At 36.6% G+C, this 24789-nt stretch overlaps 1 protein-coding gene across 1 annotated transcript in view; it reads right to left on the minus strand.

Moving 5' to 3' along the window:
* Positions 1 to 24180: 24180 nt before the first annotated feature.
* Positions 24181 to 24789, minus strand: part of TMX3 (thioredoxin related transmembrane protein 3) — a gene marked incomplete at both ends in the record, with an annotated part of 41710 nt that continues 41101 nt past the window's right edge. Inside the window, one exon of the mRNA XM_079717938.1 lies at positions 24181 to 24441. Within this exon, the coding sequence (XP_079574064.1) occupies positions 24181 to 24441 (261 nt within the window). The remainder of the gene's footprint in view (positions 24442 to 24789) is intronic.

Consider the following 24789-nt stretch of genomic DNA (forward strand, 5'->3'; position numbering starts at 1 on the left):
TGATTACAATTTTCCCATGTATGTCTCTCCCCTCAAGACTGAGGGAGGCCCCTAATGTCATCTTTTTTTTTTTTAATTCTAGTTACCAAACATAGCATTTGATGTATAGTGGGTGATGAATAAAGTTTCCCTAAATTCAAGTAAATTCAAACCACTACCCACTTTACTAACGATACAGGCTTTTAAAATAAAATAACTGAAATGATTTGTTTTCTGTGCATTTTCATCGGCACGACCCAAAACATACACAATCACACACCCCACCTCTGCTCTTTACAGCCCTCTGATATACTTTGAATTCAACTACTTATGCCCATTTGGTTCTCTCTTCAAGAATGAAATACATTCTGAATTGCTTAACAAATTACAGTCACGCCCCCTGCCGGCAAGCTTTGCCCAATCATTTGGCATTCCTATAGCGCTTTGGATTTGCTGAAGGCTTTATAATAATTTTTATTCTCTTGGCTATCATACTTCTGAGGAGTAATCATATTTCAGATGGACTTATTACCTTCTAATTGATTCTATACATTGCTAAGGAGGAGAAATAAGGAATCACGTGGGATGTCCATGAACAATATCAGTTTGAGAGTTTTTATTCAGAATATTAATATTTCAACCAAGTGGAAAACTTTGGAATAAATAGTATAATGTGAATTAAGTCATCATTACTTTCCTATAATTTAGATTTATTGTTATTCATGTGAAACTGCTGGCTACCCAACTTTCTAAAGCCGATTTTCTGCCAAATCAGACTTGTCAGTAAATCACTGATCCGCTGATGATTTTTCAGGTTCTATGACATTTTTTGTTCTTTGTTTATATCACATCACTCTGGGTCCCTTGAGATAGTCATATTTTACCTTCAACTGAAGAGAGAATAAAAATCTGTATTTATAGAATGTACATTTAGATTTTGGGGGGCTCTCAATAATTACAGCGTTTCAGAAATACGTCAGCTATGAATCATGCTGCGTTTAGCAATTTTCAGCATCATTTGCTTATATATACTCAGATTATATATCAATATATCTCACGAATTCAAAAGCAGTGAATGAGGGCCTCCCTGGTGGCGCAGTGGTTGAGAGTCCGCCTGCCGATGCAGGGGATACGGGTTCGTGCCCCGGTCTGGGAGGATCCCATATGCCGCGGAGCGGCTGGGCCCGTGAGCCATGGCTGCTGAGCCTGCGCATCCGGAGCCTGTGCTCCGCAACGGGAGAGGCCACAACAGTGAGAGGCCCGCGTACCACAAAAAAAAAAAAAAAAAAAAAAAAAAAAAAAAAAAAGCAGTGAATGATACAATATTACAAACTGAAACTGCAAATCAGCAACCAGTGTTGATAGCCAAGGAAGGAAGTAGAAGAATTTGAAAATGGTCTGCCCAAGACAGCTCCAAGTTCCTGCTACACGGAGAGCAATTGAGAAGCTGTGAGAAAACTGAGTTTTGGTGACCATCACATTCTAGCTTTGAGACCTTGCACAAATAGGTTAAATTCTGATTATTCAAGTTTTCTCATCTATAAGATGAGGCATAATAACACCTGGTTCATAACAGTAGGGAATATTGTTTAGCAACTGTTAATTTTATCAAAAAGCAAGTTCTCTGATTTGTTCCCTAACTTTGGAAATTTCCTCTAAAACATTAGTCTTAGGAGGAGTGAACTAGAATGATCAAATCTGAGTAGGTAATTAACTAACATGATTAAGCAGATACCACGACTTTTCTTCATGATTAACTGAAAACTAAACCTTTATCTCTTACGTATGTAGCATGTTTTCTAAAAAACTGTTTCCTAATACCAAATGAACTATGCAGTGATCCATAATGATTCCATGTAATAAAATACAAAAATATGTATTAAAAATTCATTAGGTTACAGCATTCACAACAATTAACTCAAAATATATCACAGACATAAATGCAAAACTATAAAATTCCTAAAAGATATCATAAGAGAAAATCTAGATGACCTTGCGAATGACAATGACTTTTTGGATACAAAACCAAGGCATAATTAATAAAAAAAATTGATAAGTTAGACTTCATTAAAATTAAAGACTTCTGCTTCATTAAAGATACTGTCAGTAGAATAAAAAGACAAGCTACAGATTGGGAGAAAATATTTGCAAAAGACATATCTGATAAAGGAGTGGATTCCAAAATATACAAAAAACTTTTAAAACTCAGCAGTAGGAAAACAAACAACCCATTTTGAAAATGGGCAAAAGATCTGAATAGACGCCTTACCAAAGAAGATACACAGGTAGCAAATAAGCATTTAAAAGTTACTCAACATGATATATCATCAGGGAAATGCAAATTAAAACAATTAAAACTTAAAACTACACACCTATTAGAATGTGGAATCCAAAACACTGACAGCACCAAATGCTGGTGAGGATGTGGAGCAACAGGAATGCTGATTCATTGCTGGTGGGAATGTAATGGTGCAGACACTTTGGAAGACAGTTTGACAGTTTCTTACAAAACATACTCCTACCATATGATCCAGCAATTGTGTTCCTTGGTGTTTACCTAAAGGAGTTGAAAGCTTATGTCCATACAAAAACACGCACATGGATGTTTACAGCAGCTTTATTCATAATTGCCAAAACTTGGAGGCAACCAAGATGTCCTTCAGAAGGTGAATGGATAAATCAACTGTGGCACATGCAGACAATGGAATATTATTCAGGGCTAAAAAGAAATGAGCCATCAAGACATGAAAAGACCTGGAGGAACCTTAAATGCATATTATCAAGTGAAAGGACCCAGTTTGAAAATGCTACATACTATATGATTCCAACTATAAGACATTCTGGAAAAAGCAAAACTGTGGAGACAGTAAAAAGGTCAGTGGCTGCTAGGAGTAACGGGGAGAGAGAAATGAATAGGCACAGCACAGAGGATTTGGGCAGTGAAAGTACTCTGCATGATACCATCATGATGGAAACATGCCATTATAGTATATATTTGCCCAAACCCATAGAATGTACAGATGAAGAATTAACCCTAAGGTAAACTATGGACTTTGGGTGATTATGATTTATCAATGTAGGTTCATCCTTAGTAACAAATGTACCACTCTGGTTTGGAAAGTGGATAATAGTGGAGACTATGCATGTGTGTGGGCAGGGGGTATATGGGAAATCTCTGTACTTACCACTCAATTTTGCTATGAACCTAAAGCTGGTCTAAAAAGTAGTTTATTTAAAAAAAAAAAAACTCTATTAAGGCATCTGGAGAGGAAAAATAAGTATAAATCATTGATGACTTCAAGATAATTGCCAAGCTAGTTATGTTAAAAGTTAACATCTGAGCTTGAGTTGGATGAAGGAGATAATACCAGGTGCAGGAGGTCATGAAATTTCCACATGGCCCATCCAGTTTCAAAATGTGAACATGAAACATTTACTTCCTTAACCTTCCTGTGTCCAACCTTCTTTATACCTGACCTTGTTCCTATTTGAAGGATTATTAAAAATTGGTTTTCAAATGCCTTATTTCCATATCCATCCTAACCTGATTTCAATTCATGTAACTCTTTCTTATTGCTCTGGTTTTGATTCCTGGCTGTATCTTGTCTCTATTTAACTCAATAGAACACAGCAATAAAAATCCTGGCCCCTTTCCTTGGCATTAACCAGCATATGGCAAACATGTATTTAGATAGTGCTCACGTATTTTCTCAAAAACGGTAAATTTAAGCCACTTCTATATACTTCCAGGTTAAGTTTTGTTCTCAAAAATAACGCTTTTGTGATGTATTAAAATAAAAAGACTTTTTAACCTGATAAAATAGGCTTCAGAACTGTTTGGAAATAGTTACTATATAATTTACATTACATATCTATATGTATCCAAAATAACTATGACCAACCAATAGAAACTACACCAGCAGCAATGAAAAACACACATACTTCACACACACAGGCAATAAGGTTTTAGTTTCTGACTTCAACTGAGATCAGGGCAAGAGCTGATTTGTTTAAAAGCTAACTTTGAAAAGATCTGCTGGAAAAAAATGTTAGACGTTTAGTAAGTCTATTTGGCATTGGTTTTTTTTTTGTTCCTGAAAAGTGACTTGTTTTATTCATATGCATATTTAGAGGATTGCTCAGCTTTGAGTCAGTTGTCAGTAATTCTAAGCTTGCTAGTTCATCTTGGAGGATCATAAAGCAGAAACATATCCGTGAATACGTAGTTGGTATCTCCGTTGATCAGTATGACAGTGATCACTTATACCTTCATCCTGGGAAGCAATTCCTGTACTACTCACCCTTATCACACTAAATTAGGAATAAGAGTATAAAAATGTTATTTTATTAAACATGAAATGTTTCAAGGCTTTTTTTTTTTTTCTCCTCTTTATTTAAACGCTAGAAAATTGAGGTTAAATGAGACCAGATTTGGAAAATTTCAAAAACAAGTGTTTGGGTTTTATTTGCTCCTACATATTCTTCATAAACCTTTTGAAGATAAGGGAAGATTTAAGATGCATACAGCTGACAGTAACAGAAAATCACATCCCAAGCCAGTTTAAACACTGAGAAAAATGCATTATCTCACATAGCAAGAGGTCCTGAGGAGAGCAGTTCCAGGGCTCGGTGAAGGAATAGCTTAAGTCCAGGGTTCTCTTCATCCTTTCACACTACCTGCATGGCTCTCAGCGTAATGTCTCACAGTCACAAGATGGATGCCAGAGTTCCAGTAGTCTCATGCTGACTCCACAACAGTTAGCAAAAATAGAATGAATATCTTCCTGTGTGTCTTTTGTTCTGAGGGTAAGTGTTCTGAGGGGAGAGTTGACAGAAAATATGCTCCAAGCCCATTTTAAAATCCATCACTGGCAAGGAAAATTGGATTACCATGACGTAGGAATGAATCAACATCTTTTCCTAACAATAAATCCTGCAGCACCATCACTGGCTGTTCTGCAACGGAGAAGCAAAAATTTTCCTCAGCTTTATTGAGGTATAATTGACAAATAAACATTGTATGTATGTAAGGTATACAAGGTGATATTTTGATATATGTATACATTGTGAAATCACAATCAACTAGTTGACACATCCATCACTTTATATAGTTTCCTTTTGTGTGTGGTGAGAACACTTAAGGTCTACTTTTTTGGCAAATTTCAAGTATATAATTTGTATTATTAATTATAGTCACCATGTAGTACATTAGCTCCCCATAACTTATTTGTCATTCATAGCTGAAACTTTGTACCCTTCGACCACCATCTCCCCATTTCCTCCACTCCCAAGCACCTGGAAACCACCATTCTACTCTCTGCTTTTGTCAGTTCCAGTTTTTTAGATTCCACATATAAATGAGATAACACAGTATTTGTCCTGGGTTCACTCCCTGGCATCTCCAAACAGCCAGAATCCTTTGGACAGTTCATAGCGTAATAGTGAACATTATGGACTCTGAGAAGCAAATTATAATAAACAATTGAGACATTGCTTAATTATTCTTTACCATGTGCCATTCATTTTCTGTACTCTTTTTTTTAAAACATCTTTATTGGAGTATAATTGCTTTACAATGGTGTGTTAGTTTCTGCTTTATAAAAAAGTGAATCAGTTATACATATACATATGTTCCCATATCTCTGTACTCTTTTTTTATGTTTGCTTTCACATACTAAATTTCAAAATCCTTTATTTTGAAGACAATCAACTTACACGTTTATGTATTTTCAGTATACACAAAATAGATATGCAGTGAACATTTTTTTTTTGTAATTCATTATATTGTAACTCAACAAGTCATAAATAAAATACTGTCTCTAGGGTTTGGCATAAGAAACTTGCCTCCAGTCATGAATTTCAAAATAATAAATAGTGTTTTATTTAGGTTAATGCAAGCTACTATAATTGTAATTAGTCCCCAAATGTGTAAAGCTAAAGAAACAAATAACAGTTTGTTTCTTGCCTGCCCAAAGGTACTTGTCAGGTAACAGCAGTAGTGTGGCTCACTTTCATGCAGTCATTTCTGGACCCAGGTTAAGAAGGGTTCTGCTATCTTTAATTTCCAAGTTTTCCCAAGGGATATCTCTTTTCCAGCCTGCTGGAATGGGCACAGAGCATGGGGCAAACCATGTTCTTCTTATGAACCAGGCTTAGAAATGTTACAAGTCATTTTTCACTCACGTCCCATTGGCTAGACCTCAGTCACAGTGTCACAGCCATGGGGTGTAGCTGGGAAGGGAGCCCAGTTCTGTTCCAGCAAGAGGACAACATAGATAGAGATGAACTCTTTGACACATGAATAGCGTGTTATACACTGATGACCATGTTTAATTTTCATAATTACTCCGTGATAAAACTGATTAATACTCCCATATTGCATATGAGAAAACAAACACATTCAAATAGATTAATCCATTTTTCTTTCCAGTAAGTAGTGATGCCTGGAGTTGTAATTTCCAAGTGTTACCCTTTTATGGTACATTTGGATCTCTGAGGGGAAATAAACTTCAGTTATTTGTACTCTTAAGGTTCTCTCAGTCATTCAGAGAGGGGAATGATGTACTTTGCTTTGGCCAGCTTTCAGCTGCCACTGTCTGCCTTCTGCAGGAAGTGTCTGTTCTCTTACATATTGAAGCCTCAGCCACCCACTGTGCTTGATGCTTTTACATGCAGCCTTATTGCCTCCTCTGCCCTCCGTATCAGTCCCACCTTTATCCACTTGCGTTCCCAGAAATTTCCACAAAAGCTGCTTTCACTCAAACCCTGTTTCACGGTCTGCTTCTGAGAGAATAAAAAACTAGGATATTTAATCTCAAAAACAATTTTGAGTGAAAAAAATAGTTGCAGAAGAATTCACTGAGTATCATATTACATAAAGTTTAGAGACGTGCAGAACTAAATAACATATTGTCTAGGCATATATATGTATGTGATAAATCATTTTTTAAAAAAGTGTGAAGGAATGAAACACACATAATTCAGGACAGTGCTGCTTTGTGGAAAAGCAGGTGAAGGCATCGTCTGGGAGGACTGGGGGCTTCAGTGTTACTGGGAGTGTCCTGGCTCTTTTGCAGGTAGAGAGTATATTGTGTTTGTTTATTATTATGATTTATAAGTTACAAGTGGATTAGCACACATTTATTCAGATGAATGTAATAATACATAATATTAAAATGAATGCATTGAGTAAAGAACATTAAAAAAAATCTCTATGGTCTAAAAGAGATAAAGTAGGTATCACCTTAAATCCTTGAATTTCAGTGGAGGATTTAGGGATGGCTGGGCTGCAACTTAGTGTTTCTAAATGGATGCTGTCCAAGGAGAGAGAGATCAAGAGCACATAGAATGGCTCACCTGACAAGATTTGCCAGGAAAAAACACAGAATGCCCAGTTACATTTCAATTTCAGGTAAGCAACACATAATATTTTAGTATAATTATGTTCCTAGTATAACTATTTCCCTCTCACTTTAGCCTGGTGATGTCCGTTTTATTTATGTCTTTTAGCCCAGTGGGTATATAGCTTTTTTTTTTTTAATGTTCTTTACTTAATGTATTCAAATACTGCATGGGATATACTTATACTAAAACATTTGTGGACTATCTGAAATTCAAATTTAAGTGAACATTCTATTTTGTTTTTTTCCCCAAATCTGATAGTCCTACCAATGAGCCTGCAACATCAGCATTCATGGGATCCTAAGACAGTTGTTATGAGTGAGCAGTCAGTTAGACATTTACTTCCTTTTATGTCTCCCATGTTTGAACAAGTGAGAGTCAATTAAGATATAGGCATTAATTGAATGATATTATAATTTAAGTTACTTTGATTTTAGAGTAACTTGATCCTTGCCTCTGAGTGTCCTTTTCTCATATGTCTTTCAATTTACAGGGCATTTTTTAGCCTCTTCAAATATAATAACTCTACTAAGCATCAGAGAAATGAACTTTAATTAAATTCAGTTTCTGCACACACATAAATACATAGCAGCTATCATCTACTTCCTAGGGGTGTAGTACATGTGATCGAAGAAAATTTCCTAAGATGAAACTATCAAAATACTGATTTTAGAAATGAAATCCATCGAACTAAAAAGTATATACAATATTACTTACCATATTGCAATTTCATGTCATTTAGGAAAAGTAGAGTATTAAATTTTTAATTACTAGCTCCTCCTTGACAATGTGTAATGAAAATAAATACTAGAAGTGACATGCAAAAAAAGTAGTTTTGATTCCAGTGTGTTGATTCTGTTTTCAGGCACAACTTATTATAAAACAAGTCAAATAAAATGAGATAAGCTGGCTAAAGTATAGGAAGGAAGCTAAGCCTAACAAAAAGAAAAAAGAGTGAATTATACTTAAAACTCTTTAATCACATTAATTTTCACATTAACTATTGAAGACAGGCAATGCAAAAATATAGCAAGTTAAATTACCATTTTTATATCTTCCCCTTAATTCTCTAGGAGAACAGAAAGAATATATTATTTGTTTAAGTTGCAACTGACTAGGTAGAGGGGATGGTAGTTGTGGTAAATTTGATGATGATAATGATACTAGCAGCTAAGATGTATTAAGTGTTTTAATTTGTGCAAAGTAAATGCTAAATGATACATTATATTATCATTTATTACTCAAGTCCATATATTAATTGCTTCCATTTTACAGATAGTAACCCTCTCAAGGTAACAAAACTAGGGAGTAATTGAATAAGGCTTCAGTCCCATGAAATATGACTTTCCAGTAGGAATCCATAGATATAATTCTTGTGTTGGAGCTTTAAGTGCTAGAGCCTTTCTAAAATGTACTGTTTCAATCCCTGTAATAACTGGATCTTTCCCGATTTTTAACAGAGAAGCAATTTAATAATTATGTTAGAAAATTATAGACTTCTTCATTTGGTAGATATGTAATACATGTAAGAATTGAATTGCTATACTGAATAGGACGATTATACTCCAAAACACACAAAGACAGTATTAACCCCATAGAGATATCATGAAAAATACATTTATAACACATGCACACACAGATTGGGGGTTTAATCCCAAAAAGCGTACCTAGAGGATTGAAGCTGTACTTACTGTACAAAAATCAAAACATGATCATCAGCAAAGAAACATATAAAAAGATGCTCCCCATCATATGTTATCAGAGAAATGCAAATTAAAACAATGAGACAGCATGATGCATCTATGAGAATGGCCAAAATCTACAACACTGACAACGTCTAATACTGACGAGGAGGTAGGGCAACAAGAGCTCTCATTCATTGCCGGTGGAAATGTAAACGGTGCAGCCACCTTGGAGGACAGTTTAATAGTTTCTTATAAAACTAAACATACTCCTACCATACGAACAGCAATCATGATCCTTGGTGTTTACCCAAAGGAGCTAAAAGCTCATGTCCATACAAAAAACCTGCACGTGGATGTTTACAGCAGCTTCATTCACAATTCCTGAAACTTGGAGCCAACCAAGATGTTCTTCGGCAGGTGAATGGATAAATCAACTGTGGTACATCCAGCCAATGAGCTATTTATTATTCAAGGGCCAAAAAGAAATGAGCCATCAAGCCATGAAAAGACCTGGAGGAACCTTAAGTGCACATTACTGAGTGAAAGAAGCCAACCTGAGAAAGCTACACACTATATGATTCCAACTATATGACATTCTGGAAAAGTCAAAACTAAGGAGACAGTAAAAGACCAGAGGTTGGGTTACGGGTTGGTGGGGGTGGAGGGGAAATGACTAGATGGAGCACAGAGGATTTTTAGGGCAGTTAAAATCTGTGGGATACTATGAGGTGGGCTACACGTCATTATATGTTTGTTCAAACCCACATTCTATATGTCATATAGTAGTAGACATATGTAATTTAGCAGTAGCTAAAACTATACATATTTACTGTCTAGTAATACTATATATTTACTACTCCCAGAATGCTACTAAAGGTGCTACTTTAAAAATGTGATACAGTAGTACAAAATTAATGCACAATAAAGGCACAAGACATGGGATGCTTGTGAGCAAAGAGGTTAGTAAACATAAAGGTAAATCTAATCATAGAGTTAATAATAATGGATGATTTTGTAGCATCTAAAACACTACATTATTAGACAACTAAAAAATAATCTCTGTAATAATAGTTCTATTTAAGGCTGTCTTTTTCACATCTGATGATGTAATAATATGGAAGGTAATAATGAAATGTTCAGAGTTATAGGTGTTCTGAGTGCTCTCTATACGTTGGAAGATTGGAGTTTTTATATAAGGTGAACTTTACAAGTTGACAAGTCAAAAATTTTCTTGTTTGATTTTACTACCCACATCATTAAATCTTCTAGAGCTTTACTACTCTCGTTTTAAAAATGCGAAAATAATTCTGCACCTTTCACTTTGCTAATATCAAATGAATTATGAATGATACAATGGTTTGAAAGTCTTAATGTACAATAGAACTGAAAAAAGTATAGGGAGTTGTTCAATGGGTATAAAGTTTCAATTAAGCAAGATGAATGACTTCTAGAAACCTGCTGTGTAACATCATGCCTATAATTAACGATACTGTATTGGGTACTTAAAAAGTTTGTTAAGAGAGTAGATAGATCTCATCTTAAATGTTCTTAGTATAAAAATCAAAATAAAACAAAAGGGCATGAGGAAACTTTCAGAGATGACAGCTGTGTCTATTATCTTGATTGTGGTGATGGTTTCATGGGTACATGCATATGTCCAGATTTATCAAATTATAACATTAAATATGTGCAGTTTTTGTATCAATATAACTGTCACAAAGAACAAGATTTATATAACCACATGAGATGGGTTTTTTATGCAACTACTTTGCTAGGCTGTAAAGCATTTTCCAGAATTCCCTTTCCTGTATGCCTCTCATTAGGATGGGCCGCAAGAGAATTTTTTAATTGAAGGGTAGTTGATTTAAAATATTATATTAGTTTCAGGTGTACAGCATAGTGATTCAGTATTTTTATAGATTATACTTCATTAAAACTTTTTATGAGGGCTTCCCTGGTGGCGCAGTGGTTGAGAGTCTGCCTGCCGATGTAGGGGACACAGGTTCGTGCCCCGGTCCGGGAAGATCCCACATGCCGCGGAGCGGCTGGGCCCGTGAGCCATGGCCGCTGAGCCTGCGCGTCCGGAGCCTGTGCTCTGCAACGGGAGAGGCCACAACAGTGAGAGGCCCGCGTACCACAAAAAAAAAAAAAAAAAAAAAAAAAAAAAAAATTTATGAGATAATGGCTATAACTCCCTGTGCTATACAATATATCATTGTTGCTTATCTATTTTATACATAGTAGTTTGTATTTCTTAATCCCCTACCCCTCACATGCTCCTCCCCCCATCCCTCTCCCAACTGGTAACCACTAGTTTGTTTCTATATCTGTGGGTCTATTTCTGTTTTGCATATATATTCACTGATTTTTTTTTAAGATTCTACATATAAGTGATATAATGCAGTATTTGTCTTTGTGTGACTTACTTCAGTAAGCATAATAATCTCTAGGTCCATCCATCCATGTTGCTGAAAATGGCAGAATATCATTCTTTTTAATGACTGAGTAATATTCCATTATATATATATAAAATATTTTCTTTCTCCATTCATCTGTTGATGGACACTTAAGTTGCTTTCACATCACAGCTATTGTAAATAGTGCTGTTATGAATAATGAGGTGCATGTATCTTTTTGAATTAGTGTTTTTGTTTTTTCTGGATATATACCTAGGAGTGGAATTGCTGGATCATATGGTGGTTCTATTTTTAGTTTTTTGAGGAACCTCCATACTGTTTTCTGTAGTGGATGCATCAAGTTACATCCCCACCAACTGTGTACAACTGTTTTCGCCACATCCTCACCAATATTTGTTATCTGTAGACTGTTGATGACAGCCATTCTGACAGGTGTGAGGTGATATCTCATTGTGTTTTTGATTTGCATTTCTCTAATAATTAACAATGTTGAGCATCTTTTCATGTGCCTGTTTGCCATCTATATGTCTTCTTTGGAAAAATGTCTGTTCAGGTCTTCTGCCCATTTTTTGATTGGGTTGTTTGTTTTTTTGATATTGAGTTGTATGAGCTGCTTATATATTTTGGCTATGAACCCCCTGTCAGTCACATAATTTGCAAATATTTTCTCCCCACAAGAGAATTTTTTGAGTGAGATGTGGTGAGCAGGAATAAGTAGTAGACATTTGTAACCCATGCTGTGTTACTGTTCTGCTGACTCTCATGTTGGCTTGGGGTGCTGCTGGGCCTGCCGATGCTGCCCTATTCCCTGGTACTCCTGCTTCTATGAGTCTCAGGCCACGTCCTCAATGAAGGGTCCTGGCTTCTGCATGACATCCATACCGCAAGGTCAATGCAACAGAAGCTAACACAGGTTTCAACCCATCCTTATGTGCTCCAGCTTGCTCTTGATCTCTACCACCTTACTTACATTCATCTTTCCTTCCGAACTGACTACCCTGTGAACTTCAAGCTCCAGCATCAGATGTGAAGATGACAGACAGCCTTAGCAAGACTGCTTAACTGCTTAACCAGCTCTAAGAAATCCTTGTAACCAATTCATATGTGTGTGTATGTGTCTTTGTATATATATATATATATGCATATATACCTTCTAGTGTGTTTGCTTCTCTGATTAAATACTATTGATATAGAATGGTACAGAGTTTGGTACTGAGAATGGTTCCAGAGGAGCAGCATCTTAAGGTCTATGAATTGGTCTGGGACTTCTGGAATTTGTTCTCTGATCTAATTAGATGTAAAGGCATAAATGACATGATTTCCAGTGGTAATGGGGCATTAGTAATCCATGGCATGCAGTGGCAAAACCATTTAGATTTTTGTATTCAAGTGCCTATAAAAAGCAAGGCTCCGGCTTCCCTGGTGGTGCAGTGGTTGAGAGTCCGCCTGCCAATGCAGGGGACACGGGTTCGAGCCCCGGTCTGGGAAGATCCCACATGCCACGGAGCGGCTGGGCCCATGAGCCATGGCCGCTGAGCCTGTGCATCCAGAGCCTGTGCTCCACAACGGGAGAGGCCACAACAGTGAGAGGCCTGCGTACCGCAAAAAAAAAAAAAGAAAGAATGTATAGCAGCTCACAGGATCTCCACATGTTATCTGACCATGGAGCGAGGGCTATGACAGGGAGAGTTAAATGGAAGCCATTCAAACTGGCTCTGCCTTTGTCTTCTGGTTTTGTTTTTACTTTTTTTTTTTTTTTTACATTTTACTGAAGTATAGTTGATCTACAATGTGTGGTAATTTCTGCTGTACAACAAAATGAACTGTTATATATTCTTTTCCATTATGGTTTATCACAGGATAGTGAATATAGCTCTCTGGGCTATACAATAGGACCTTGTTGTTTATCCATTCTATATATAATAGTTTGCATCTGCTAATCCCAAACTCCCACTCATTCCCTCTCCCCCTCCCCCTTCCAAAGGCTCTGCCTTTGAAAATAGTAAACCAAAGGCAATACCACATTCCTGGAGGAACTGCAGAACTTACTGCTATCATCAAGGACTTAAAAAAATGCAGAGGTGGTGCCTCCATTCCAGTCGCCTGTTGTGCCTGTATAGAAAACAGGTGGGTATTGAAGAATGAAAGTAGATTATTGAAAATTTAATCAGGTGGTGACTCCAACTGCAGCTGCTGTTCCAGACGTGATTTCTTTGCTGGAGCACAGAACACATCCCCTTGTATCTGGTAGGTAGCTATTGATCGGGTAAATACTCCGTACCAGGCAAGCTATGGTGTGCTGCCCAAATCCAGCCTGTAGCCTGTTTTTGAAGAGGCCTTGAGCTAAAAAATATTTTTACATTTTTTAAGAGTTTAAAAAAAGTAAAGAATATGTGACAGAGTCCATATGTGGTCCTCAAAGCCTAAATTATTATCTGGCCGTCTACAGAAAAAAAAAGGTTTGCTGACCCGCTGTGGGGCTTTAAAGAAAATATTTTTATGTTTCTGCGTTTTGAGGACTTTCAGAGCAAATTTTACTCAAACTTGGGATCTGAGCTGAAAGCAAGTGTTGGAAAGTAATTTATGAGTGTTCGAAAAAAAAAAAATCTCGATGTATTGCCAAGATTATCACAAGGAAACAAGAATTTACTATAATGCCTACTCTATTTTTTTTCCCCAACATTCATTTTGAAAAATTTTAAACCTACATAAAAGTTGCCAGAATAGTACAACTGGTGATTCTAGGTGAAGGGTACATAATACCCATATGTCCTTTACTTAGAATTATCAATTGTAAACAATGAGCCACATTTGCTTTACTTATTTTTCTTTCTAATATACACAATAAGAAGTCTTTATAATGTGTTTTTCAAAAAACACTAGAACACCAAAAACTAATGAAAAGCAGAGTTATTGGGGCAAAGCCATGGTACCATCTCTTCTCTAATGGGCATCACTGCATGGGCACTGGAAATTTTAGTTCCTCGTGTTTTCTTATTATTCTACAGTCTGAAGTCAAATAATCCAATTTCCTAGTGAAGAAACTATTCTTGAGCACAGGAGTCCCATTATCTAGAACTGCACTGCACTATAGGATGGTCCAGCAGAAATGCCCTCCTGCAGAGCTGTGCTTTGGCTGTTTCTGGCTTTGGTCTTAACATTACTAAGTGGACATCTCGGCATACAATTTATATTTGGGAACAGTTACTGGTCACATAAAATCTTGTTTTACATTAAATTGTGTAGAAGCAGGAAGCACAACTGTGCGTACACTTTTGCATTTTAACTTTCATTTTCCACACAAATGACTCATGAGGATGAAGTGAAAGTTTGAAAGCTTGAGGGTCATATCTCCTTAGACCTCCCCTGTCTCACACGCCCCCTTACAGAAGGGGTTGATTTCAGTCCCCTGAGCCATCGCTCATCTTGAGGGGAAATGAGAAGTAAATCATCCCAGCTGCACATAACCTGCTTTCTTGTGTCCAAGAATAAAAATCACTTTCCTGAAGCTGCTACTGTTATGCCAGTGAGTTGACTCGCAGTCGGCGAAGGCCGAGGGGTCACAATGGGGCTATTGAAGCATGTCATGCTCTTGCACCATCTTTGACTTCTGAAAGCTCACAAGGAAATCACAAAAAATACAACTTCTCTCAAAGGCACTGACACTCTGACCCCTCCTACTAATCAGTTAAGCCATTGGTTCACCACGTGGAGTACACGTCGAAATCAACCGGGGAAGGTTTTTTTCTCTTTGTTCTGGCTTCAAGCAGAATTTCATCCAAGACCAACCAAATCGATTTTCTAGGATTTATGTATATTTCATCTGAGGCAATTGATGCTCTTGTAACTCTGATAAGCTCTGCTGGTTAAGAATCCCTGATAAGCCCTACTGGTTAAGAATCCTTGACTTAAAATATAGTAATTATTACAAAGTCTAACAATTTTAGATGGACATTTGCAAAAGAGATATTTATTTTTCCATTATATTTGAGGGGCGGAGAATGTCTGATTACCTAAAAGTTTTCATGTTCTTGCCTCTAATCTATTCTTATTTTCAGTGACCGTATAGATTTTAAGATTTTAGATCCTAAGCTAAATAATATAAAAATCTTCCATATTAATACATATTTTACATGTTTTATAAATACAAAAATATTTCCAAAGCTTATGATTCTTTTATGTTAATTATCTTTTTTTATTGCTTAAGTCATTAAGCATTTAGATAATTTTGGAACATGTATTTAATATCTTCAACTAAAAATGTGTGCTTTTGATTTTTTAAAAAATCAGAAACCTTCAACTCTAACACCCTAGTGATAAATACAGCATTATATAAATAATACACTATATAAATACACTATATAAATAGTGTATATAAATACACTATATTCAGTTACTCGTTCATTCATTCTACAAGTACTTACTGAATGCATACTTCATGCCAAGCATGTTTTAGCAACTGGGAGTATAGCCTTGAAAAAAAAATAAAGTCTGACCATTCAGAGCTTACATTTATTGTGTATTTGAGAGGGGAAGCAGGCAACAAACCATGGATAATATTATAAAGAAGAGCTTATACAAAACAAAGCTGCAGAATAAAGGGGTTAGGGAAAGTAGGAGGCCAGGAGGTGTAATCCATACAGACTGGTTAATAAAGGTGTTAATGGGTAGGTGACCTAAAATAAGGAGAGAGTGAGCTGTGAGGACATCCAGGAGAACGTTATTCCAGGCAAAGGGAACAGCAAGGACAAAGAAGCATGCTTGGTGGGTTTGGGGAACAGCAAGGCAGAAGGCTGTAATGGAATGAACAAGAGGAGGGGCGAGGTAGGGAGGAGAGAAAAGTGGTAATGAGTGGGGATTGAGAAAAAGCATTATAGGCTGTATCCGTTTGCTAGGGCTGCCATAACAGAGAACCACAAACTGGGTGACTTAAATAACAGAATTTTATTGCCTCACTGTTCTGGAGGCCAGAAGTCAAAGATCAACATGTTGTCAGGGTTAGTTCTTGAGGCTGCGAGAGAGAGTCCATGTCTCTTTCCCAGCTTCTGGTGGTTTGTTGGCAATCTTTGGCGTTCCTTGGCTTGTAAAAGCATCACTCCAATCTGTGCCTTCATCTTTGTATGGCATTCTCCCTGCATGTGTGTCTGTCTCCAAGTTTCCCTTTTTGTGAGGACACTGGTCATACTGAATTAGGATTCACCCTACTTCAGTATGACTTTATGGTAAATAATTATATCTGTAACAAACCTATTTCCAAATAAGGTCACATTCTGAGACACTAGGGGTTAGAACTTCAATGTATGAATTTTGGGGGACATATTTCAACCAATAACATAACCAAAAACATGGGTAGTATGCTGAGTAAGATAAGAAGCCACTGGAATGTTCTGAGCAGACAAATGCCACAATCCTCCTTGTATTTTAGGAGGATCCCTTTAGCTGCTCTTTTGATGGTGGACTGCAGTCAGGCAAGGGTGGAACAGCAAAGCCTGGTAACGGCTACAGCAGCCTGAATAGAGATGGGAACCTGGAAAATGGTGTGAAGCCTGACTTCTTTAAAGATACAGCTAAGGCTTCCCTGGTGGCACAGTGGTTAAGAATCCGCCTGCCAATGCAGGGGATATGTGTTCGAGCCCTGGTCCAGGAAAATCCCACATGCTGCGGAACAGCTAAGCCCGTGTGCCACAACTACTGAGCCTGCACTCTAGAGCCTGTGAGCCAACTACTGAGTCCACGTGCCTAGAGCCCGTGCTTCCCAAGAGAAGCCACTGCAATGAGAAGCCCGCGCACGGCAACAAAGAGTAGCCCTCGCTCGCTGCAGCTAGAGAAAGCCCGCGCGCAGCAATGAAGACCCAACGCAGCCAAAAATAAATAAAATAAATAAACTTAAAAAAATAAAGATACAGCTAACAATTTCTCACAGATTAGATATCAGGTGTTGAAGGAAAGAAGCTATGGATAGATCCAGGGTTTCTGACCTGAGTAATTAGAAAAACGAAGTTACCATTTACTGAGATGAGAAAGACTGAGTAAAAGCAGGCATTTGGTGGAAAATCAAAGTGTTTAGGACATGGTGTTTAGCTGCCTATTAAACACCCAAGTGGAGATGTCAAGTCAGATATACAAGCTGGAGATACAGATTGGTGAGATTTTTAAAATCAAGAGACTGAATGAGGAATGATGTTGAGTACCTGCTAGTAGTCTCATTGACCACTTGGAAATTCTCTTTTGTGAAGTTCCTATTCCCATCCTTTGTGCATTGTTTACATTGGGTTGTCTTTTCCTTATTGATTTGCAAATGTTCTTTGTATATTCTGGATACAAGTCCTTTGGTAGATGTAAAAATTGTGAACATCTTTCTTTTCACTGTCTAATGGTGTCTTTTGATAAACAGAAATTCTTAATTCTAATGAGATTCAATTGATACTTTTTTTCATGTTAGTCGTCTTGTGTCCTCTTTAAGCAACTGTTCTACACCAAAGGTCAGGAAGATTTTCTCTAAGAAAATTTTTCATATTTAGGTCTATGATCCATTTTGAATTAATTTGTGTGTCTGGTGTTAGGTGGGATCAATCAATGGTCACTCTTTTCCCCCATGGGATTTAGCATCATTGACTGAAATCCTTTTCCCCACAGAAATTTAGATAAGAAAACAACGTACAGCACTTACTACTTCCTAGAAATACCGTGTTTTTCCAGATAGTTAGGAGTTCATCATTTGGCAGTAGAGTGAGCTATGTGGTCAGGAGACTCTTAAACTGTCGTTCCCTGTGGCCATATGTGAGGGATTCTTAAATTAATCCTGGAGCAAGGAGTTTGGGTTTTGCAAGTAAAAAAGGAAAATGGTTATCTCAGTCACATACTGTTGGCTTCAGGGAGAAGGCTCTCTGCAGAGCTGTATGCTCCCTTCCTGTTTTCCCATGCGATCTCTTTCCTATAAGGACCTTCCCGAGGATCACAGGCCGTGGCCAGCACACCCTAATGTCTTGACATTTTTCTACCGAGTCCCATACAACTTCAGCCTCTTTATGTACATACATGATAACACCACCGAGTTTAAGGTTCCCAACTTCACTCCTGAGAAGGGAATGGGGGGGGGGGGGAACAAGCCACTGCCCCCCCCATCAGAGATAATGAGCAAGGGAGGTTAAGTGACTTGTTCAGATTTAAACAATTATTGGGCGATTCTACTCAGGTATCAACCGCAGTTTATCTCCAAAGGCTCTTTAAACTATACTTCATACTATAAATTTAAAAAGATTAATCATCAACTTTCCTCCATAATATCTGAGTACCTCATAATTTAATAAATAACTGGATCTTTCTGGAAAAAAAATGTTCCCGGTGTATCTTCCTAGAGGTCCTTAGGCACCTGTGGAAATTACCGTTATGCTTCACAGTTAATATTTAAATCACTCTATGTATTTACAAGGACCATAGAGAAAAACTCATTATTTTGAAGGCCAGAAATTCACAATTTGAGATCATGCTGTCAACTGAGAGGGATGGATTGTAGTAAGGGTAATAATTTGGGCATAAGAGGTTTATATGATAATCCTGAAAACTAAACTACCTAGTTTTTATTAAAAATGTGAAATTAACTTATGTCCAAAAATAGGGTGAATTTTCTAAATTCTTTTACTCCTTTCAAAACCACCTGTTGTACAAAAAGGGAGTAATCTTTTACTTTACAAAACTCTTTAATATTAAGTCCTTCTATCAATTATTTGGTTTAGAACAATAAAGTATTGTTTGGAAAAGTCATATAGTCCAGAAGTCTCAATAATGCCAATTCAGAATCTTATAGTTTCTTTGTCAGTTTAAGAATAAAAAGGAGACAAAGGAATTTAACACAGATTTATTAGTTACACAGATTATTTTTGAGTGTACAACATCAAAATGCTAAATGTCATTGTATGAGTCATTAAAATCTGATCATTTACTGTAGTTTTGACTGGATTCTTATGGTTTGATACAGAATTTCTACTAACATCAAACACATGTTCAGAAACTGCAGAGTATCAAACTTTGAAGGGAGAAAACCACTGTTCTATAAATCTTTAAGTGACCCTAGTGATGAAGACAGGGATGCCGGATTGATATGAAAACTCTGAATGAGAGGAAAAATATCCTCAGTTCCTATTACATATTCATCAGTTTCATTTGACTGCTTCATCCACCCAACTAAAATTTACTATATAAAAGCTGGCCAACACTCCTTCTGGACTTTTTGCTGGAAAGGGAAGGGACGGTTGTAAACATCGGCGTAGAGGGTGGCTTTAGTGCTTGCATTTATGGCCTTACAGAATCTGTCTCAGAAGGAAATGTCGGCTTATGTTTACATATTTTCCATGTGGGAATTCTGACCCCCCAGGAAGCCAGCTGTGTCCCTGGAGGTCCCTTTTGTCCAGTGTCCCTCACGCTGAACTGCTCCCCCTCCCCGTCATCCACCCACAGACAGTCACAGACGCGCTGAGTAAATCCCACCCCTTTGTACTGATGCCAGCTGTATTGTCCTGGTCTCTTACCCTCTGAGTCCCAAAGATCTAATAGCAACAATGAGATGCTGAACAACAAATTATATGAGAAGGGAAACTAAGAAAAACAGAAAAGTAGAAAACTTACAAATGAGTGCTTTAAGTAAGCCTGAGTACCAGTTATTGCAGCTAAAAACTCCATGAGGACTGAGGCTGTGACTGCCTTTTTACTGCTGTATCCTCAGGGCTACATAGAAGACATGTAATAAACATTTGCTGAAAGAATAAACTGCAACAAAATAATAGCCCCCTTTTTTTTACTACTTGTTTAAAACATCTTTTCTGTTTATAGGAATGGACTTAGGAAAAAAAAAAAGTTGAGGGCTCTTATCAGAAGAGGCCTGTTCTAACCAGTCAGTCTGCACACATCCACAGGCTGTGTGGAACCAATTTTGTGGCTGTTATTCCTTTGCCAGAGTGATTCTCACTAAAAGATATGCTCATGGCATAAAATGGGAAAAACAAATTACAAAACATTAATCTGCATAAAGTTTTGTTTTTTCATAATATACTTTCCCCATTTGTTTGCTATTTTAAAAAAGAAAACCTTGAGGCTTTAGATTCCCATTTTAGTGACAGTGAAAGTGAGGGGTGGTTGTGTTGTATCCAAGATGACACTCTGGCAGTTGGATCAAGGACTCCAATCCAATTATTCTAGCTTTAAACTCTGTAATTAATATTTAAAATGATCAGGTTTTACAAATACAAAATATATCAAACCTATGAATCTCAGGTTCTTCACCTTCAATATGAAAGAATTAGATTACAATCTTATCTCTATCAAGTCTGTTTAAATTTTAGAACTATGTTTCTATAATTACAAATAACTTACAATTAATAAAAGGAAAAAAAAAAAACACTGTGGAAGATGAAGTCTCAACTGTCCTTTTTGCTTTGCATAGAGAATTATTTACATCCCAGACAACCAAAAGATAAATGGTAAAAATAACAAACGGTTACATATTTTCAATTAATTTATTTTAAAAAATGAAGATTTACAATTGGTGCCTTAAGGCAGGATATCATGAATTCAACGAGTTAGTAACACAAACTTTCAAAAACCTTTATAGATTAGTCCAAAGTAGAAAATTATTTTTTGCCCACTCTTGGACTCAAGACACATTCAGAAAAAATATATATTTATAAAAATAAAATGGCAAACCTAATCCCACCAATTAATTGATAGTCTTAACATCCTACACTTGTTTATTTGAACACTCTCTATATAAAAAGAATAGCTGAGTGATTTTTCCCTGTCCTACTTCCATATCATATGAAGCAAAGATGAAAATATTTAAATTACTGTTTGCAAAATCAAAACCCAAAAGCCCCTGAAACAAAACACAAGAAATATCAACAAGAACAAATATCCACTGAATAAAAACAATATAGCTAATTGTTTTACTATTCATATAGACCCATCCTTCAGCCTCTAGACATTTGGCTCTTCATGTTATTTCTAACTCAGATACCAGGGAGCACTATGGATAAAGAAGCAAATGAAAATTCCAGGTCTAATCCACCTAAGTTTCAGATACAGAGAAATATTAACATATACAATGAAACAAAAAGGACTGCAAGCTATAATGAGGTGTGCTGCTCCATTAAAAACATGCACTTTCTCTCTTTGAAATATCTTTAAAAACTGTCTGAGCACCAGATTCAGCAACAGCAAGCATCTAGGATCTTGAATATTAGAAGTCAGAAACAGAACTTTATTGCAACTGAAAGAGAAGGCAAAACTCCAACTTACTGAAGGGTATTCCCCCTATTGATATGTAATCACAGTGAGATTCATCACTGAATTAGGATGATATCTATGTTCTTCTACAAGATTCATTAAGAAACCTACCTTTATTTTGAAGTAATTTTTCCTAAAATGAAAATAGCATTTCTAGTAAACGCTGATATCACATTGAGGGGAAAACCATACTAGTGAGCAAAAGTTTTCAACTTGTTTTGTGAGGATATTGTGACAATATCCTAGAGATGAGTAAAAAGCAAAATTTTAATAAAAAAAAATATTCACTTACAAACCAGCTACACTTTTTGTTTCCCAAATAGACACATTTTGAAAACACAAGTAAGAATATGGGGCAACAGTATAGTGTTGTGAAAAAAGATAACAGAGAACTAAGGCATTAATTTATAGACAAGAAAATCTCGAAATACAAAGAACACTGGACTTTGTTGATACATATTAAGCATTGCTCCTTTTTTTTTCTTTTCCCTGTTTTGGTCTTTAATTTATAGGTGTGCTTGACAAAAGACAAAACCATGCAGATAACAGACATCTGTTAGTGATAAACATGAAGAAAAAAGCCATGACATTTTTACAGCTTCCTCCTGTCACTGGTAGTGGCTAAGCTGTAACTTCCCTACCAGGCTGAGACTAACGTGAGGCATGTGTATTTAGCTAAGCTTTTCACAGCTACAAAGTAAGCTTGACTGCTGCCAACATTAATATCTATTTTCCAAAAGACTCTCTCATTACTCTTTAGAGAGAAATTTCCTTGTTAAATTAACAGCATTTATCTCCAATTTCCATTTAAGAATAACATTTCATTCTAGTATTTCGTGAAATTTCCTGTGACTGCATACGTGCTTCATTTATAAAAATGATAATAATGGGGTGCCGAACATGAAGAACAAGTAATGACTATATACTAAATGGTACGGGAGAGCAATTCCTAGTAACTCCTTAGGACAAAGGCACAAGAGCGTCAGGTTAGTAGTGATCAGCATGGCACCAGAAATAGCCATGCTAAACAGCTTCCCTATCAGGACCATGAATTATATAGTTTTAAAGTGATGAAACATTTTTAAGTGTTTCATAACTCAATGAATAACCACCCAGATTATAGTCACTTAATAAAAATCCTAAACTTAGCTAAAACGAAGGTCTCAAACATAAACTAATCTACAATAAACATACCACACTATTATTTAAAAAATACCAGTTTTTGTACATAACCTGGGGATAGAATTCCTATGTTATTCCGTTATGGAGAGAAGATGAGAGGTCATTAGCTGAAATGGATAACAACGGGGAGGATGGAGAAGGTAACTGGCAGATGTCTTTCATCACCAGACATGAAGTTTCTTAACAGGCTGATTATGCCACTCATTACTCATTATGAACACAGACACGCCCATAATATTACATAACAGATGTATGTCAATAAATTTTGTATGTGTATATGTATGTGTGTATGTGTATATACAGATATACATACACACACACTAGATTATAAATTACTATAAAGCTACCATACCATAAAATAAAAACATGATATATATTACTTTTTAAAAAGCAGCAGGAGCTTTTTACCAAAGAAAAAATTTTAGACAAAATCCCGATATATAAAACAGAGAAATAAAAGTATGCTGTTCTGGCTAAAGCAGTGTAGGGGTGACAGAGACCCCCCCCCCTTCCTGCTGTGTTGGCTGAGACACCTTCTCAGTGTCCAGGGCATCATTTGAAATCACCGATCCAAGTAAATCCTGTTTCTGCTGCAAAGATTAAACGTAAGACTATTTTTTTCCCATGATATAGGCCCATATGAAAGTTTTATAATGCAACTGAGTATAAAGGTAAAAAGTAACATTTCCTCTCCTTTAAAAATAACAAAATAAAATCACTATGCTGTATAAAACCAAATTATTTTATCTCATAATCTTAATTTGATCCTTGGAAAAAGTTATTAGTTCTCCTTAAAGTGCCTAAATTTTAAAGACTTAATTTTGTCCATATAAATCTTATCCAAAACATGAGGAGAATGGATGGTAGGAGGTGGAGGTGTTATTTTTCTCTATCACACATGTATCTTCTACCTGCCTGGCCAATTTAAATATTCTGCCCAAGAATCTTAATTTTGTCACAGAATATTCAGACGGAGAAACATGCAAATAGAACTGATCTGGCGGAACAACATCTATAAGGTGTGTTTTGATTTTGTTTGTTTTAGACAAACGTTTCATATCTTTGCTCCAAACATCTCCCCATTTACGGAAGGACTATTTTATAACTCATGCAGTTGATGTTAGCAAAATACAAACACCATGTTCTCTTCTGTAAAGGTCATGATTAAATGTCTAAATTCAATAAATAGACTCTTTAATAATTTGAAATCCTATGAAATATTTTATCTTAGTAAAGTCTCAGTCCTTCTTCTTTTCTAACACATCTTTGGGTTCTTGCACTGCAGGCACCAGAGAGTCCCCACTCCTGGGCTCCTGTTTTTCTCTGCTCTCTTCTACCGGTTCTGGGCTTTCCGTCTCACTTTTGGACACTTCGTACCGTTCTTCTACGTAACCTCCATCTGTGTCAGCCGTGTAGATGCCGTAGCACATGATGCTGATGACACCCAGTGGCAGGCCAAAGAGAAAGCAGCCCATAAGTGGAGAGCTCTTGAATATAGACTGTGGAAAGAGAATTACATCCCTCATTTGTATTCTGATATAAAAAGCACAAATGAACTTAAAGCCACTACAGATTTCTTCCTCTTGCTGCCATCCAACTTGCCTTTAGCTCCAGTGAATCAATGTCAATATTTCCGTTGTGACTATCGTGTGAAAGACCCTTTAGAAATTTTATACCCATGTATGTGTGTATGTATAACGAGCTACTGGCAGCAGAAAAAGGCACCAAATTCTCCACTACCTTTTCAAAGGATGTTGATTTTTCTCACATTAATCACAAAGGTCTCTTTGAGATGGCTACTATGTGCCAAGAGCTGTACAGTTATATCCTGGCTGTAGGAATCTGCT

The sequence above is a fragment of the Hyperoodon ampullatus genome, assembly GCF_949752795.1.
Source record: "Hyperoodon ampullatus genome assembly, chromosome: 13".
NCBI lineage: Eukaryota > Metazoa > Chordata > Mammalia > Artiodactyla > Ziphiidae > Hyperoodon > Hyperoodon ampullatus.